This window comes from Rhinoderma darwinii, chromosome 1, assembly GCF_050947455.1.
Source record: "Rhinoderma darwinii isolate aRhiDar2 chromosome 1, aRhiDar2.hap1, whole genome shotgun sequence".
NCBI classification, from domain to species: Eukaryota; Metazoa; Chordata; class Amphibia; order Anura; family Rhinodermatidae; genus Rhinoderma; species Rhinoderma darwinii.
Genome location: NC_134687.1, coordinates 25,571,211 through 25,587,316, shown reverse-complemented (window position 1 = coordinate 25,587,316; position 16,106 = coordinate 25,571,211). Strand labels below are relative to the sequence as shown.

The 16,106-nt window shown below is 41.2% G+C and overlaps 2 protein-coding genes across 4 annotated transcripts in view; both read right to left on the bottom strand.

Moving 5' to 3' along the window:
- ST3GAL5 (ST3 beta-galactoside alpha-2,3-sialyltransferase 5) overlaps positions 1-16,106 on the bottom strand; it is a 439,220-nt gene that overhangs the window by 206,215 nt on the left and 216,899 nt on the right. The gene's annotated exons all lie outside the window — the stretch shown is intronic.
- Positions 1-16,106, bottom strand: part of POLR1A (RNA polymerase I subunit A) — a 76,669-nt gene that overhangs the window by 25,545 nt on the left and 35,018 nt on the right. For all 3 annotated transcript variants that reach the window (XM_075856618.1, XM_075856627.1, XM_075856636.1), the window contains exons 18-24: positions 15,899-16,057; positions 13,161-13,259; positions 11,865-12,017; positions 10,957-11,039; positions 8,965-9,130; positions 1,989-2,210; positions 879-1,093 (exon numbers count right to left, since the gene is read on the bottom strand). In XM_075856618.1, coding sequence (XP_075712733.1) covers positions 879-1,093; positions 1,989-2,210; positions 8,965-9,130; positions 10,957-11,039; positions 11,865-12,017; positions 13,161-13,259; positions 15,899-16,057 — 1,097 coding nt within the window. The remainder of the gene's footprint in view (positions 1-878; positions 1,094-1,988; positions 2,211-8,964; positions 9,131-10,956; positions 11,040-11,864; positions 12,018-13,160; positions 13,260-15,898; positions 16,058-16,106) is intronic.

The following is a 16,106-nucleotide window of genomic DNA, read 5'->3' as shown; positions in this document are numbered from 1 at the left end:
CTCAACTTTACAGGAACTGAAAATGGGTGGAGTAGTAGAGTGTGCTTCTGAAGAAACCAAATTCTATGCAAAGAGAGAATAAAGAATAAAACAGCTTATTATATTCTGCTCTCAGAGTAAGTTCACACGTAGAGTAAATACTGAGGATTTTCGGCAACTGATTTTGTTGCGGAAAATCCGCAGTATAATACAGTAGCGGCGGAGTGGATGACATTTGAACAAGTCTCGTCCGCACGCTGCGTAAATGAGCGGGAAAAAAAACCTCAGAAATTGACCTGCGTGCATGTTTTTTTAATCCGCAGCGTGATGATTGTATTTGCGTAATCGAAGTTTTTGTGTTGCGGCATTTTCCCCATTGAAAATAATGGGGAGGCAAAACCCGCAACAAATAGCAGATGTTGCTTTTTTTGCGGCAGAAATCGGCGATCGCGCTGCAAAAAAACAAAACCAAAAATGTATAACTTACCCAGAATTCTGTGTTTCTTCGTCCAGGCCGTCCTCCTGGGAGAACGTTTCATTCCGTGTGACCGTTGCAGCCAATCGCAGTGACATGGGATTAAACGTCATCCCAGGAGGGTGGGATGCAGGACGTCAGAGGGCAAGTACGTGGTTTTTTTTTTTCTCTACGTGCGGCTTTCTGCAGCGGCCATTCCAGTTGAAAAACAGAACCAGAATTTGGTGTTTTTCGTCCGTAATTCCCTGCAGTGCCCAGGGCAGATACGCGGTGTGCTTTTACGCAGCATATCCGCCCCGTGTGAACATAACCATATTGTGTTGGGAAACTTCAGGGGGTTTATATATGGAGATAGTCTTTATGGATATAGTCGGGGGGGATATGCTGACCGGGACTTATCCTACCACACTTTGCGGTTATTTACCTATCGGATGGCGCCTTGGACTTTATATAGCCGGAGCGGTCCCGTGAATCCTGCTGCCATGTGTACCGATCCACTTGGTCTTGAAATGTTTCAGACACAGATCCAAAATAAAGATCTGGACGGAGGACTGAGAGGCAAGGGTCAGGCAGGCGAGACGATCGTTTTATGTACTTGTTCTGCGCCTTTGGATCCAGGTCGCACCAACTCTCTATCAGCTGCAAAAAAATAAAATAAAAAATCAGCAAACCATCTGCAGGCGGTAAAACCTGGGGAGAAAGCTTTAAGATCTATGAACACGTTTATTTGATAAAAGGGGATCGGTCACCTCTCCTGACATGCCGGTTTTAGCTTGTATTACCCATCAAACAAAAGTTCTAGAACAACTCTTCTTAGTACTCTGCATTCTGCTGTTCCTCTTGAAAACAAAGGACTAAATTAACAGCTGGGTGTTACCGCTCCCCTTATGAATCGGTCGGGTCCCTACACAGTGACATTGCCCAATCAGTAGAGACACATCCGATTTCAAATAGTACCACCCAGATGTCAAGTCATAATTTTCCAGGAGGAATAACAGAGGAACAGCACAATGCAGAGTTCTAAGACCAGATGCTCCAGAACAGCTTTTTCATGGAGAATAAAAGTAGCTACTTAAACTGACAAGTCAAGAGAGCAGACTGGTCCTCCTTAGATGTATTTTTAGAAAAGTGTTAATGAAGTGGTAAGACATAGTGAATGGCATGGTTTAAGTACCACCCCAGCCTCATAAAATCCTCCGGGTGCTGGGCCTCCACCATCGCTGAAAAGGGGCAGAAAAGTTTTGCCATTTCGGCTGTGAAAGGCGCTCCTTGTTTGGCTGAGGATTGGCTCACATACGAGCGCTGATCAAAGCTGAAGTGCAGAGTGCTTCTACCCCTTTGTTGCTCAGCACCCGGACCGCCCGCGATCAAAACTTATAATAGGTTTCTATCACATATCAAAGGTTTTATGAAAGTGCAGTTACTCGAAGGATTTTGAGAAGAGTTTGGCTTAAACAACCAGTGTTTTTAGTTGAAACACAATTCTAGTCGTTCTTTAGAGAAATCACAAATATCGCAGTGATCGGTCTCCCACCTGATTCGCGGCCTGTTCTCTTCCATATTCGCTAGTTTCCCCGGTACAGAGCACCTTAACCGCCGCCATCTTCTTTTGGGAGTATAATAGGAAAGCCCCGAACCTTTGGGAAGGAGTAGGATGCTTGGCTCTCCACTTCCGGATGGACTGGCTGTAGTGATTGGCTTGCTGAGAATCCATTTTACATAAGACTTCATCCAAGCGCTTTGATTGTTTTATCACCTATCAGAGGAAAATGTTATATTAGAGCAAAGCAACGGTGTGCAACCGAGAGTCATTCAGGTAGCCAAGCTGGACCAAAATAAAACGCTCAGCCGGGAACGGACTCTGGTCACCAAGAAAAATGGAAGCAGCCTGGAGTGACTGTGGATCACATCAAAGATGTCAAGAACTTACTGCAAGACGACTCCCAAGGATGATGGATTCCACAAAAGGACAAAGGAAAGCTTTATTACTTATATTGTACTGATCCCGAGTTACAGCCTGTATTATACTCCAGAGCTGCACTCACTATTCTGCTGGTGGAGTCACTGTGTACATACATTACTGACCCTGAGTTACATCTTGTATTATACTCCAGAGCTGCACTCACTATTCTGCTGGTGGAGTCGCTGTGTACATACATTAGTGATCCGGAGTTACATCTTGTATTATACTCCAGAGCTGCACGAACTATTCTGCTGGTGGAGTCACTGTGTACATACATTACTGATCCGGAGTTACATCTTGTATTATACTCCAGAGCTGCACTCACTATTCTGCTGGTGGAGTTACTGTGTAAATACATTACTTATCCTGTACTGATCCTGAGTTACATCCTGTATTATACTCCAGAGCTGCACTCACTATTCTGCTGGTGGAGTCACTGTGTACATACATTACTGACCCTGAGTTACATCTTGTATTATACTCCAGAGCTGCACGAACTATTCTGCTGGTGGAGTCACTGTGTACATACATTACTGATCCGGAGTTACATCTTGTATTATACTCCAGAGCTGCACTCACTATTCTGCTGGTGGAGTTACTGTGTAAATACATTACTTATCCTGTACTGATCCTGAGTTACATCCTGTATTATACTCCAGAGCTGCACGAACTATTCTGCTGGTGGAGTCGCTGTGTACATACATTACTGATCCAGAGTTACATCTTGTATTATACTCCAGAGTTGCACTCACTATTCTGCTGGTGGAGTCACTGTGTACATACATTACTTATCCTGCACTGATCCAGAGTTACAGCCAGTATTATACTCCAGAGCTGCGCTCACTATTTTGCTGGTTGTTGCAGGAAACAGTCAACAAGCTTGTTGTCAGACAAGATTCAAAGAAGCCGCAGGGGACAGGTCAGAGCAATTAAAGATAATGTAACGCTGGCGTAACAAGATATAAGTCAGTTGAACACGTCAATTTCACTAGGATGGCCTGACGTTCTAATTTGTGTGAATGACCACGGATGGAGGGTGTCGGAGGAAAGAGGGATGGAGCAAGTTTTATTTGAAGAAAAATGTTCCTGCAGGAGATAACCCGCAGCCCAATTAAAAAAAACGGAACGCTCAGGTAATCCGAGAGTTAATGTTTACAGTGGAGTGGGAAGAAATAGCGGCTAACAGGACATATGGACTGTTGCTGTCCTGATGAACATGAACACCTAATCCTTATTAATCATATGTCCTAAACAGTTACAAGTCAGAACGAGGGGAAGGAAAAATAAGACTTATCTACAGCAGCTAGCCTGCTTGTTGATGGTTTCAAAGTAGCAACAACTTATTTTTTCGGTTTTCCACTTAGAATTAAAAAAATAAAAAAAAATAAATGGAAACCTGGAAATCTAAATCTAGATCTTCAGAACCTATTTTTTTTAAAGTAAAGCTTAGCCTATTCAAACTACTATATGCATACTGAGAGAGAGCTGCTGACCAGAAATGTAGACCTGTGGCTAGTTAGTCTGTAATTTATGAACGTTAGCAGGCCAAAAATGAATAAGTTGTGGCTCAGGATTATTATATAATTTTTTTTCCTTCTATCATTCATAGTAAACCCTGGTGACATTGCACCGAGCTGCCGGTCTCCTGCTTACACCCCTCAGATTGGATCTTTCAATGATTCCAAAGGTTACGGTGCTCAAAAGCTTGACGCATGGGTCACACGGAGCCTATAGCAAACACCATAAATTCCAAGCGTAAAGATTACTTTATGATCTTGTCTGCTCACTGCCCATATCACGAAAGACCATATGGCATCATGTATATAATACATACTCCTTTATCATCCAAACGTCAATAGCAACCGAACGGGCAAAGCATTAAAATTACCATTGTCCAACATATGCCTCATCTGCTCACTGAGGTTTTCAGACGTAATTTTCTAAATGGGTTTATATATTTAAAATGTAAATGTATGGTACACGTAAACTAGGGCTATTAAAAAAATAAATGAGGAAAAGATAATAAAATGGAATGGACAAGAATAAGCATCTCTGTAATAGACTGTGTACTGCCCCCTATATACAAGAATATAACTACTATAATACTGCCCCCTATGTACAAGAATATAACTACTATAATACTGCCCCGTATATACAAGAATATAACTAATATAATACTGCCTCCTATATACAAGAATATAACTACTATAATACTGCCCCCTATATACAAGAATATAACTACTATAATACTGCCCCCTATATACAAGAATATAACTAATATAATACTGCCTCCTATATACAAGAATATAACTACTATAATACTGCCCCCTATATACAAGAATATAACTACTATAATACTGCCCCCTATATACAAGAATATAACTAATATAATACTGCTCCTATATACAAGAATATAACTACTATATTACTGCCCCTATATACAAGAATATAACTACTATAATACTACCCCCTACGTACAAGAATATAACTACTATAATACTGCCCCTATATACAAGAATATAACTACTATAATACTGCCCCCCATATACAAGAATATAACTACTATAATACTGCCCCTATATACAAGAATATAACTACTATAATACTGCCCCCTATATACAAGAATATAACTACTATAATACTGCCCCCTATATACAAGAATATAACTAATATAATACTGCTCCTATATACAAGAATATAACTACTATAATACTGCCCCCTATATACAAGAATATAACTACTATATTACTGCCCCTATATACAAGAATATAACTACTATAATACTACCCCCTACGTACAAGAATATAACTACTATAATACTGCCCCCTATATACAAGAACATAACTACTATAATACTACCCCCTACGTACAAGAATATAACTACTATAATACTGCCCCCTATATACAAGAACATAACTACTATAATACTACCCCCTACGTACAAGAATATAACTACTATAATACTGCCCTCTATATACAAGAATATAACTACTATAATACTGCTCCTATATACAAGAACATAACTACTATAATACTACCCCCTATGTACAAGAATATAACTACTATAATACTGCCCCCTATATACAAGAATATAACTACTATAATACTGCCCCTATATACAAGAATATAACTACTATAATACTGCCTCCTATATACAAGAATATAACTACTATAATACTGCCTCTATATACAAGAATATAACTACTATAATACTGCACCTATGTATAAGTATATAACTACTATAATACTGCCCCCTATATACAAGAATATAACTATGATACTCCTATATACAAGAATATAACTACTATAACACTGCCCCTATATACAAGAATATAACTACTATAATACTGCCCCCTATATACAAGAATATAACTATGATACTCCTATATACAAGAATATAACTACTATAATACTGCCCCCTATATACAAGAATATAACTATGATACTCCTCCTATATACAAGAATATAACTACTATAACACTGCCCCTATATACAAGAATATAACTACTATAATACTGCCCCCTATGTACAAGAATATAACTACTATAATACTGCTCCTATATACAAGAATATAACTACTATAATACTGCCTCCTATATACAAGAATATAACTACTATAATACTGCACCTATGTATAAGTATATAACTACTATAATACTGCCCCCTATATACAAGAATATAACTATGATACTCCTATATACAAGAATATAACTACTATAACACTGCCCCTATATACAAGAATATAACTACTATAATACTGCCCCCTATGTACAAGAATATAACTACTATAATACTGCCCCCTATATACAAGAATATAACTATGATACTCCTCCTATATACAAGAATATAACTACTATAATACTGCCCCCTATGTACAAGAATATAACTACTATAATACTGCCCCCTATATACAAGAATATAACTATGATACTCCTCCTATATACAAGAATATAACTACTATAATACTGCCCCCTATGTACAAGAATATAACTACTATAATACTGCCCCCTATATACAAGAATATAACTATGATACTCCTCCTATATACAAGAATATAACTACTATAATACTGCCCCTATATACAAGAATATAACTACTATAATACTGCTTCTATATACAAGAATATAACTACTATAATATTGCCTCTATATACAAGAATATAACTACTATAATACTGTCCCCTATATACAAGAATATAACTACTATAATACTGCCCCTATATACAAGAATATAACTACTATAATACTGCCCTCTATATACAAGAATATAACTACTATAATACTGTCCCCTATATACAAGAATATAACTACTATAATACTGCCCTCTATATACAAGAATATAACTACTATAATACTGCCCTCTATATACAAGAACATAACTACTATAATACTGCCCTCTATATACAAGAATATAACTGCTATAACACTGCCCCCTATATACAAGAATATAACTACTATAATACTGCCCCTATATATAAGAATAGAACTATAATACTGCCTCCTATATACAAGAATATAACTACTATAATACTGCTCTTATATACAAGAATACAGCTACTATAATACTGCCCCCTATATACAAGAATATAACTACTATAATACTGCCCCCTATATACAAGAATATAACTACTATAACACTGCCCCTATATACAAGAATATAACTACTATAATACTGCCCCCTATGTAGAAGAATATAACTACTATAATACTGCCCCCTATATACAAGAATATAACTACTATAATACTGCCTCCTATATACAAGAATATAACTACTATAATACTACCCCCTATATACAAGAATATAACTACTATAATACTGCCCCTATATACAAGAATATAACTACTATAATACTGCCTCCTATATACAAGAATATAACTACTATAATACTGCCCCCTATATACAAGAATATAACTACTATAATACTGCCGCCTATATACAAGAATATAACTACTATAATACTGCCCCTATATACAAGAATATAACTACTATAATACTGCCCCCTATATACAAGGGGGTTGCAGGAGAAAAAATGGATCTTTCCAGGGGCGCTGCTGTGTGGTGGAAATGATAGGAACGAAATCCAGAGATATTGATAATAAGTTCAATTTATTTGAGTGAGTGGCTACGCGTTTCAACGATGAACAATCGTCTTCCTCAGGCCATGTACACATTACAATGGACATAACTTATATAGCATGTAGGTTCAAATTACCATGAGTGAAAAAACCGCCAAATCTGTAAAGGTCAAGGTGCGATCGTGACGTAACTCCCGTTTTTTGTTTTTTTTCATTATTCCCACCGCGAGGCAGTGAATACGTAATATATTTAGTATACAAGCCAAATAGTTATTTATAAACAGTTATACAAACAAAGGGGCAATAAAATGAAAAAATTATAATAAATAAATAAATGAATAAAAATGTGTGAAATATTCACAAACGTCTCAGTGTCATTAATATACGAATATGGAAACATACATTAGTCAGTTAACAGAATATGGTGAGAACAGTAGAATGAGTATATGAAATAATAAAAAATCATTTAGACATACGGCTACAGTAGAAGCCAATGTGTTGCTGGGTTACAGTGAGAGACGCCGGGACGCGGCTACGTTACCAGGACAACCGAGCAGAGAGCGAAGCGACAGAACAAATGGAGAGATCCACATTGGCTTCTGGTTACCGACTCGGATCTGGCAGCAGCACTGTGGTTTCTACTATACATGCCCTAAAAACTTCGTATCCAGGTGAGCACATTTCTTGCTCTATTGTCTCACCTGTACCAACTGATCTGCACAAGGTGGCGCCGCATTCTGTTGCCAAGGAGACCTAAGTGCATACGGTTTCTACATTGAACTCAATAAAACAGGATGAGGTATGCTCCCTCTACTGGTTGCTGTACTATCCAGTTAAAGGCTACATATACCTTTGAAAACTGTTAATTTTTACTTTTTGAGATACAGCTGCTTTGTATCCTATATACAGAGCAGCTGTAACTAGCGCTGAAACCTGAATCAGTCAGATCCGAGGGACTGACAGGTTCAGTGACAGCGGGTCCTGCGTGTCTCTGATACGCAGGATGCACCTGTTATCGATCACATGTAAGTTTTAAACTTCGATGTGATCGGAAACAGCGCAATCCTGCATGTCAGACACACGCAGGACCCGCTGTCACTGAACCCGTCAGTCCCGCTGACCTGACGGATACAGGTTGCAGCACAAGATACAGCTGCTCTGTATACAAGATACAAATGTAATTACAAAGTTGCACCAAACACACTGATAGACATTTTAATAAAAAACAAACACACAAACACGTTTTCAAAGGTGTACATAGCCTTTAACGTCTATACAGGGGATTTTGAGTTCTGTAATGGCAAAAAAAAGACCTTCAACCACTATAAATATCTATTTAGTAAATTATTCAGTGCAGAATGTTGGACAATAAAAGATGGAAATTCGCTTTAAAGTTATAAAAAATAATTCACAACAAATAGGCGCAGGAGCAATGTACACAGTGCAGCAGTAGTAAAATAATAAGGACATACCTCAAAGTTCTCAGCAATAAACGGAAACTGCTTCGGCTGCAGAAACTGTGTCTTGGGCACATCCAGTCCATCCTCGCCATACAAGAACTGCACCACGCTGCCATCACAGTCCCGCACCGTGAGATCATACTGAACCACCAGCCCCTCAAGATGCTTAATGACGCACCTAGAATAGAAGGGAAAATTGGGCTAGAAAATAAAGCTTTATTACCCCAGCAATAGAGCTGTAGGGAGGAAAAGCTGTCCGTATATATTAGACTACAGAATCCTAGAATAGACACCTGACCGATATCCAGCAACAAATGGGTTGGATTTTGAGGTTTGTTTTTTGTTCCTAATTTTGGGTACCTGGAGTAAAAATGAAAACGTTCAAGGTTTTGCCAACTTGCAATTTTGTTTTATTGCCTATTAAAGAGCCACATTTTAGCTTCCATCGTTTTAAGTAGGGGAAATATGGTTCCATAAGAGGAAACTGTCCAAATCTTCCTCATCTCGGATATTTAGGGACACGTCCAACTTACTGCAAATGGTACATTGTATGCATTGTCCCTAAAAGAAACCCGTATGAAAAAACAAAATCTCCAAAATAAACGTAAGGGCAGCATAGCAGTGCTGAAATTGGGCAGGAAAGAGATGACAATGGGGCTTGTAGTGACCCAGTTAAGGGACTGAATCTTTGGATCTCATCAGCTTTGACCATAAATGTTTAAACTGGCCATTTTTGCCTTGTAGACAGAACTTTAGTCTTAAAGGGTAACTAAACATTCAAAAACTTTTTAGATATGTCATAGTGACATGTCAGAAGTTTTGATAGTTGGGGGTCCGAGCACTGAGACCCCCACCGATCGCTAGTTTCTTTTCAGCTTTTCTCTGAAAGCCGAGGTAACGGTGTACGGACTAAATGGAAAGTTTATGAGCCCGTACACCAACTGCTTGACTTTCCAAGAAAAGCCGATCAGAAACAAAGCGGCTCATCCGATCCCTTCTGCCACTGTATTTTAGCGATCGGTGCGGGTCACAATGCTTGGACCCCCACCGATCAAAGCTACTGACATGTCATAGTGAAATGTCAGAAGTTCTTCAAACGTTTGGTTCCCCTTTAATCCCTGTATAGATGAAAATTTCTGCAAATTTCTTATCTATTTTGATTAAATTCTTCACTGTTTTCCAGTTATTACTTTGCGGTCAGTGAATGAGCGCACTTGTTTACATTCAGAGGCTGCAATCCTGTATATAGCTAGTCTTGATCTCAGCTGAAAAACAGCCTGGACTCCAGACTGATACATTGTAGCAAACTACCAGAGACAATTGTGCAGCTGCTGATATATTTAGCCCAAACTAGAGACCATTCTGCAATGATGTGATGTCCCTTTAATTCTGTCTTGTGACTTCTCCTTGTTCTATATTTCCAGGTTTTTTCATGCGGTGCCTGTTTTCTGGCATGACGACAGGGAAGGAGTTCTCCGCAGAAATGTTTTTCCTTGATCTTGTAGTGGTTCCTCCATCTCGGTAATAAGTCTCTCTTTACTGACACTTTAACTAGATCAGTGCTAGGTCTACAGATGTGCAGCAGCTGAGCTCACATGTCAACATTCCTTCTTGACCAAGTAAGCCAGTTACGTATTTGTGCGGCCGAGTTTTTAAAGGCATTTGATCTCCAAGCCATCAGTGCACAGACTCAAATTCTTTCTATTGAGCCCGTACACCACCTGCTCAGCTTCCTGAGAAAAGCCGATCAGAAACAAGCAGCACAGCGCTCAGCTGAGCAATTCTGCTGCTTAGTTTTAGCGATCGGTGGGGGTCACAGTGCTCGGACCTCCACCGATCAAAACTTCTAACATGTCATTATGACATATCAAATGTTTTTTAAAATTTTTTTTAGTTACCCTTTAAGATCTATGTGTCGTCTTCTAATCGTGTCAACCATGATATCACTGAGAAGGTTCTACATCCTCACCCTCATGTCTAGAAGACGTACAGCAGCACACTAACCTCTGGAGATAACCCGAACGACTCGTCTTCACAGCAGTGTCCACCAAACCTTCTCTCCCGGCCATACAATGAAAGTAGAACTCCTAAAAGGTAGAACAAAAATACACATAAGTTCAGAAAACAGGAAACTTTAAGAAGAAAAAAAAAGAAAAAAGTTAAAGTATTTGGACTGCAGTTTTTCATAACAACCTAGACCTGCTTTAGCTGCCTCCTCTCCATTTCTCCAATACAGTCCTATATTGCAATTTAAATGGGGACAATGAAAAAAATACAAAAAAATAAATAAATAATAATTCCTGCGTCCTAGGGGGTAAACATTGTGTCTGGTAAACTTCATCAGTCCATTCCCTGGCTGGGAGGCAGCTTGCTGCAGCAGGAAACCTCCCCCCAATGATCGTATCTAGATACAACCATTCATATAAAATCTATATTCAGCTAACCCAATCCCCACAGCTCCAAGTTGCTGTATGAGATAAAGAAGACTTTTTAAAAACGGTGAACGAGGCCATGTAAACTGTATAGTGAACGGTCATTGCCTATGGCTACATTCCAAGTGAATAAGAGCAGAGTTGGAGTTCTGCAGCACGGCCGCTATGCAGTGTACGGAGCCATCTGCTTCTGGCTGCGAACACGGAATAACATCCAGCGCGCAGAGTTAGCCGGAGCAGCTGATCGGTGCAGGGTCCGGCTGTCGGACCAACACCGATCATCTACCAATGTCAGTTGTCAACGCCTGGACAACCCCATTTAAGAAGCCCCATCATCTAAGTCTTAGTGGGTACATGTTTATCCCACTATTTCCTTCTAGTATCTTCTATTCCCTACATTATGGAATAAATCAGAGCCGTCATCAGCCCACGTTGTGTCATTCATGATCAGCTGGTATCGAGTTAGATTTAATCACATACTTGAGGTTTAATGCCTGTGAGGAAGCGGCCAGTCACAAATCCACCGGATCGTGGTGCAAAGTCAAATGGTTCGAAACAAGGCAGGGATTTCCCAGAAGGCATCAGTGGTGGTCGCCGACCTTCCAATTCAATTTGACCCAAAAGGCATGAGATCTGCAGAAAAAAAAAAATGCATTAGAATCAGATATTAGCATAGCAGTGTATAAAGCTACCCACATCAAAACCAGGACCGCTTGTGCCTGGGACCCAGGGGGTTAATGACCCAAGCATCGGACACAACTTACCTGCCCCTTCAATTAGGGCATAACTATTTTGCTTTTCCTCAGATGTAGACTTGTGTTAGTGTTTTAGATCAACGTCTTGCTACACACAATCCTGCTTCACCTGCCTGATAACATGACATTTTACTTGAAGGGGCTGACCAATTAGGACAACCCCCATTTGCGTGTTAAGACGGAGCAGAGAACCTCTGCAAAAAGTGGCTCCTGTTCAGGAGGATTTGGTGCAACCAGGTATCCCAGGTCATCGGGCTCCGTGTAATACTAAGTGTGATTACCTACACCAGGACCTACAGTGATCAACTTCTCTAATGGTTTTCCAGTTCAGCACAGAATCCATGGATTCTCCCCAAAAAAATAAAAAATATCCAGGTTCTGAGGCGCAGACCTTACTTAGTTTAAATATCAGAATCCATTCACTGTAATATGCAGTAGTGACTGGGGATGTCAGGTGTGGGGGGGGGGGGGGGATAATTTTTCACATTACTTTAACAATACGTTCGGGCCACACAGGGAGTGAAGCAGAGCTCTAAAAATCTCTGGGTGTGTTTTTACTTTTTACCAACTGGGTGTTGTACAGAGGAGTGTATGAGGCTGACCAATCAGTGACTAATCAGTGTCGTACACTTCTCATTGTTCCAGCCCAGCTTCTTTCACTGCACAATCTCACTAACAATGGGCTGGAACAATGAGGAGTGTAGGACGCTGATTGGTCACTGATTGGTCAGCCTCATACATTCCTCTCCACAACGCCCAGTTGGTAAAAAGTAAGAAGACGCCCAGTTGGTCATTAAGAAACTAATTAGCATAAATCTAAAATTGCTCATAACGTGCTCAAAAATGATCGTTTTTCAAAATAAAAACCACTGTTATCTACATTACAGCGCCGATCACATTATGTAGGAGAGAGGGCACTTATAATCTGGTGACAGAGACTCTTTAAAGAACAAAAAAACGTGGATCATGTATTAGATGTAACTTAGGGAAAATAGCAGAGATGAAGCGTCATGGATGGTACCTGCATGGTGTTCACAGTTGATCCTTTAGCTCCAGACTGGACCATCAGCTGCAAATTATTTTCTGGGAAACGTCTGTGGAGACCAAGGGGCATACACACCTAGAAGAAGATACAAAACATGAATGAGGTCTACCTAGCAGATATGAACCGGGTGAAGTCTATATAATACTAAAATGCAGAAATCTTGAGTGAGGCCTAGTAAGGAACGCCTACAAGCAAAATTAAGAATCAACATTCTTAAATACAAAATAGACATAGCGTTTACAAGACTGGACAGACTGACCAACCACAGCGTTTACCACACGACTGTGGACTGACCGACCAACCGCCCGCAGCCTTTACCACAGGACTGTGGACTGATCGACCAACCGCAGCCTTTACCACAGGACTGACCAACCAACCGCAGCCTTTACCACAGGACTGACCAACCAACCGCAGCCTTTACCACAGGACTGACCAACCAACCGCAGCCTTTACCACAGGACTGACCAACCAACCGCAGCCTTTACCACAGGACTGACCGACCAACCGCAGCCTTTACCACAGGACTGCCCGACCAACCGCAGCCTTTACCACAGGACTGACCGACCAACCGCAGCCTTTACCACAGGACTGACCGACCAACCGCAGCCTTTACCACAGGACTGACCGACCAACCGCAGCCTTTACCACAGGACTGCCCGACCAACCGCAGCCTTTACCACAGGACTGACCGACCAACCGCAGCCTTTACCACAAGACTGAGGACTGACCGACCAACCGCAGCCTTTACCACAGGACGGACCGTCCAACCGCAGCCTTTACCACAGGACTGACCGACCAACCGCAGCCTTTACCACAAGACTGCGGACTCATGCGTTTATTTAATTTATTCAGTTTCATAAATGTGCCCCTTAGTGAAATGATATTTTCATCATCTGGAGCCCTATGACTAAACTTTGTAAATCTATAAAACCTTAATTAAAAAAGGAGGTTTATTATGGAGGAGCTACAAGCCATTTCACCAGCGTGAGGTCTCCTGTTCATACTTACAGGACATAAATCTTCAGGGAGGTTCATTACACACATCTAGAAGGCACAAAACCTAAACAAGACCTGTCAAAAACCCCCCATATGTACAGCGGACATCACAACACCAACAAGACTCAAAACTAGATAGTGAATGAGGTCTATTGTGACCATCTACCGGACAGGAGACCAGAGTAAGGCCTCAGCATACGCTTCTGGAGGACACAAAACATGACTGAGGCTCCAAATACACAGAGAAGACAATAACCCTGAGCTCTCACACACTGAGGAGCATCTTCCATGTTGGGGAAGCTCTCATACACTGAGGAGCATCTTCCATGTTGGGGAAGCTCTCATACACTGAGGAGCATCTTCCATGTTGGGGAAGCTCTCACACACTGAGGAGCATCTTCCATGTTGGGGAAGCTCTCACACACTGAGGAGCATCTTCCATGTTGGGGAAGCTCTCACACACTGAGGAGCATCTTCCATGTTGGGGAAGCTCTCACACACTGAGGAGCATCTTCCATGTTGGGGAAGCTCTCACACACTGAGGAGCATCTTCCATGTTGGGGAAGCTCTCACACACTGAGGAGCATCTTCCATGTTTGGGAAGCTCTCACACACTGAGGAGCATCTTCCATGTTTGGGAAGCTCTCACACACTGAGGAGCATCTTCCATGTTGGGGAAGCTCTCATACACTGAGGAGCATCTTCCATGTTGGGGAAGCTCTCACACTGAGGAGCATCTTCCATGTTTGGGAAGCTCTCATACACTGAGGAGCATCTTCCATGTTTGGGAAGCTCTCATACACTGAGGAGAATCTTCCATATTGGGGAAGCTCTCACACACTGAGGAGCATCTTCCATGTTTGGGAAGCTCTCATACACTGAGGAGCATCTTCCATGTTGGGGAAGCTCTCACACACTGAGGAGCATCTTCCATGTTTGGGAAGCTCTCACACACTGAGGAGCATCTTCCATGTTTGGGAAGCTCTCACACACTGAGGAGCATCTTCCATGTTGGGGAAGCTCTCATACACTGAGGAGCATCTTCCATGTTTGGGAAGCTCTCATACACTGAGGAGCATCTTCCATGTTTGGGAAGCTCTCATACACTGAGGAGCATCTTCCATGTTTGGGAAGCTCTCATACACTGAGGAGCATCTTCCATGTTTGGGAAGCTCTCATACACTGAGGAGCATCTTCCATGTTTGGGAAGCTCTCATACACTGAGGAGCATCTTCCATGTTTGGGAAGCTCTCATACACTGAGGAGCATCTTCCATGTTTGGGAAGCTCTCATACACTGAGGAGCATCTTCCATGTTTGGGAAGCTCTCATACACTAAGGAGCATCTTCCATGTTTGAGAAGCTCTCATACACTGAGGAGCATCTTCCATGTTTGAGAAGCTCTCATACACTGAGGAGCATCTTCCATGTTGGGGAAGCTCTCATACACTGAGGAGCATCTTCCATGTTGGGGAAGCTCTCATTCACTGAGGAGCATCTTCCATGTTGGGGAAGCTCTCACACTGAGGAGCATCTTCCATGTTGGGGAAGCTCTCACACACTGAGGAGCATCTTCCATGTTGGGGAAGCTCTCACACACTGAGGAGCATCTTCCATGTTGGGGAAGCTCTCATACACGGAGGAGCATCTTCCATGTTGGGGAAGCTCTCATACAATCTTACACAAGTGTCAGTCATAATGATTACTTGAGATACTTACCCTATTTATCTCATTGCTGAACTGATTGACTTCCTCCTTGAACTTCAGATCAACCATATTGCTGTCCCTCTGGTCTTTATTTAGATGAGCATCCTGCCACTTCCCCTTGGCCTCCTCATCTGAAGACAACCGGGAGAGGTTGAAAGCGGCCCTGACAGCCTAAAATTAAAACAAATCCGCATTAGCCATACAACACTTGTGATACCCT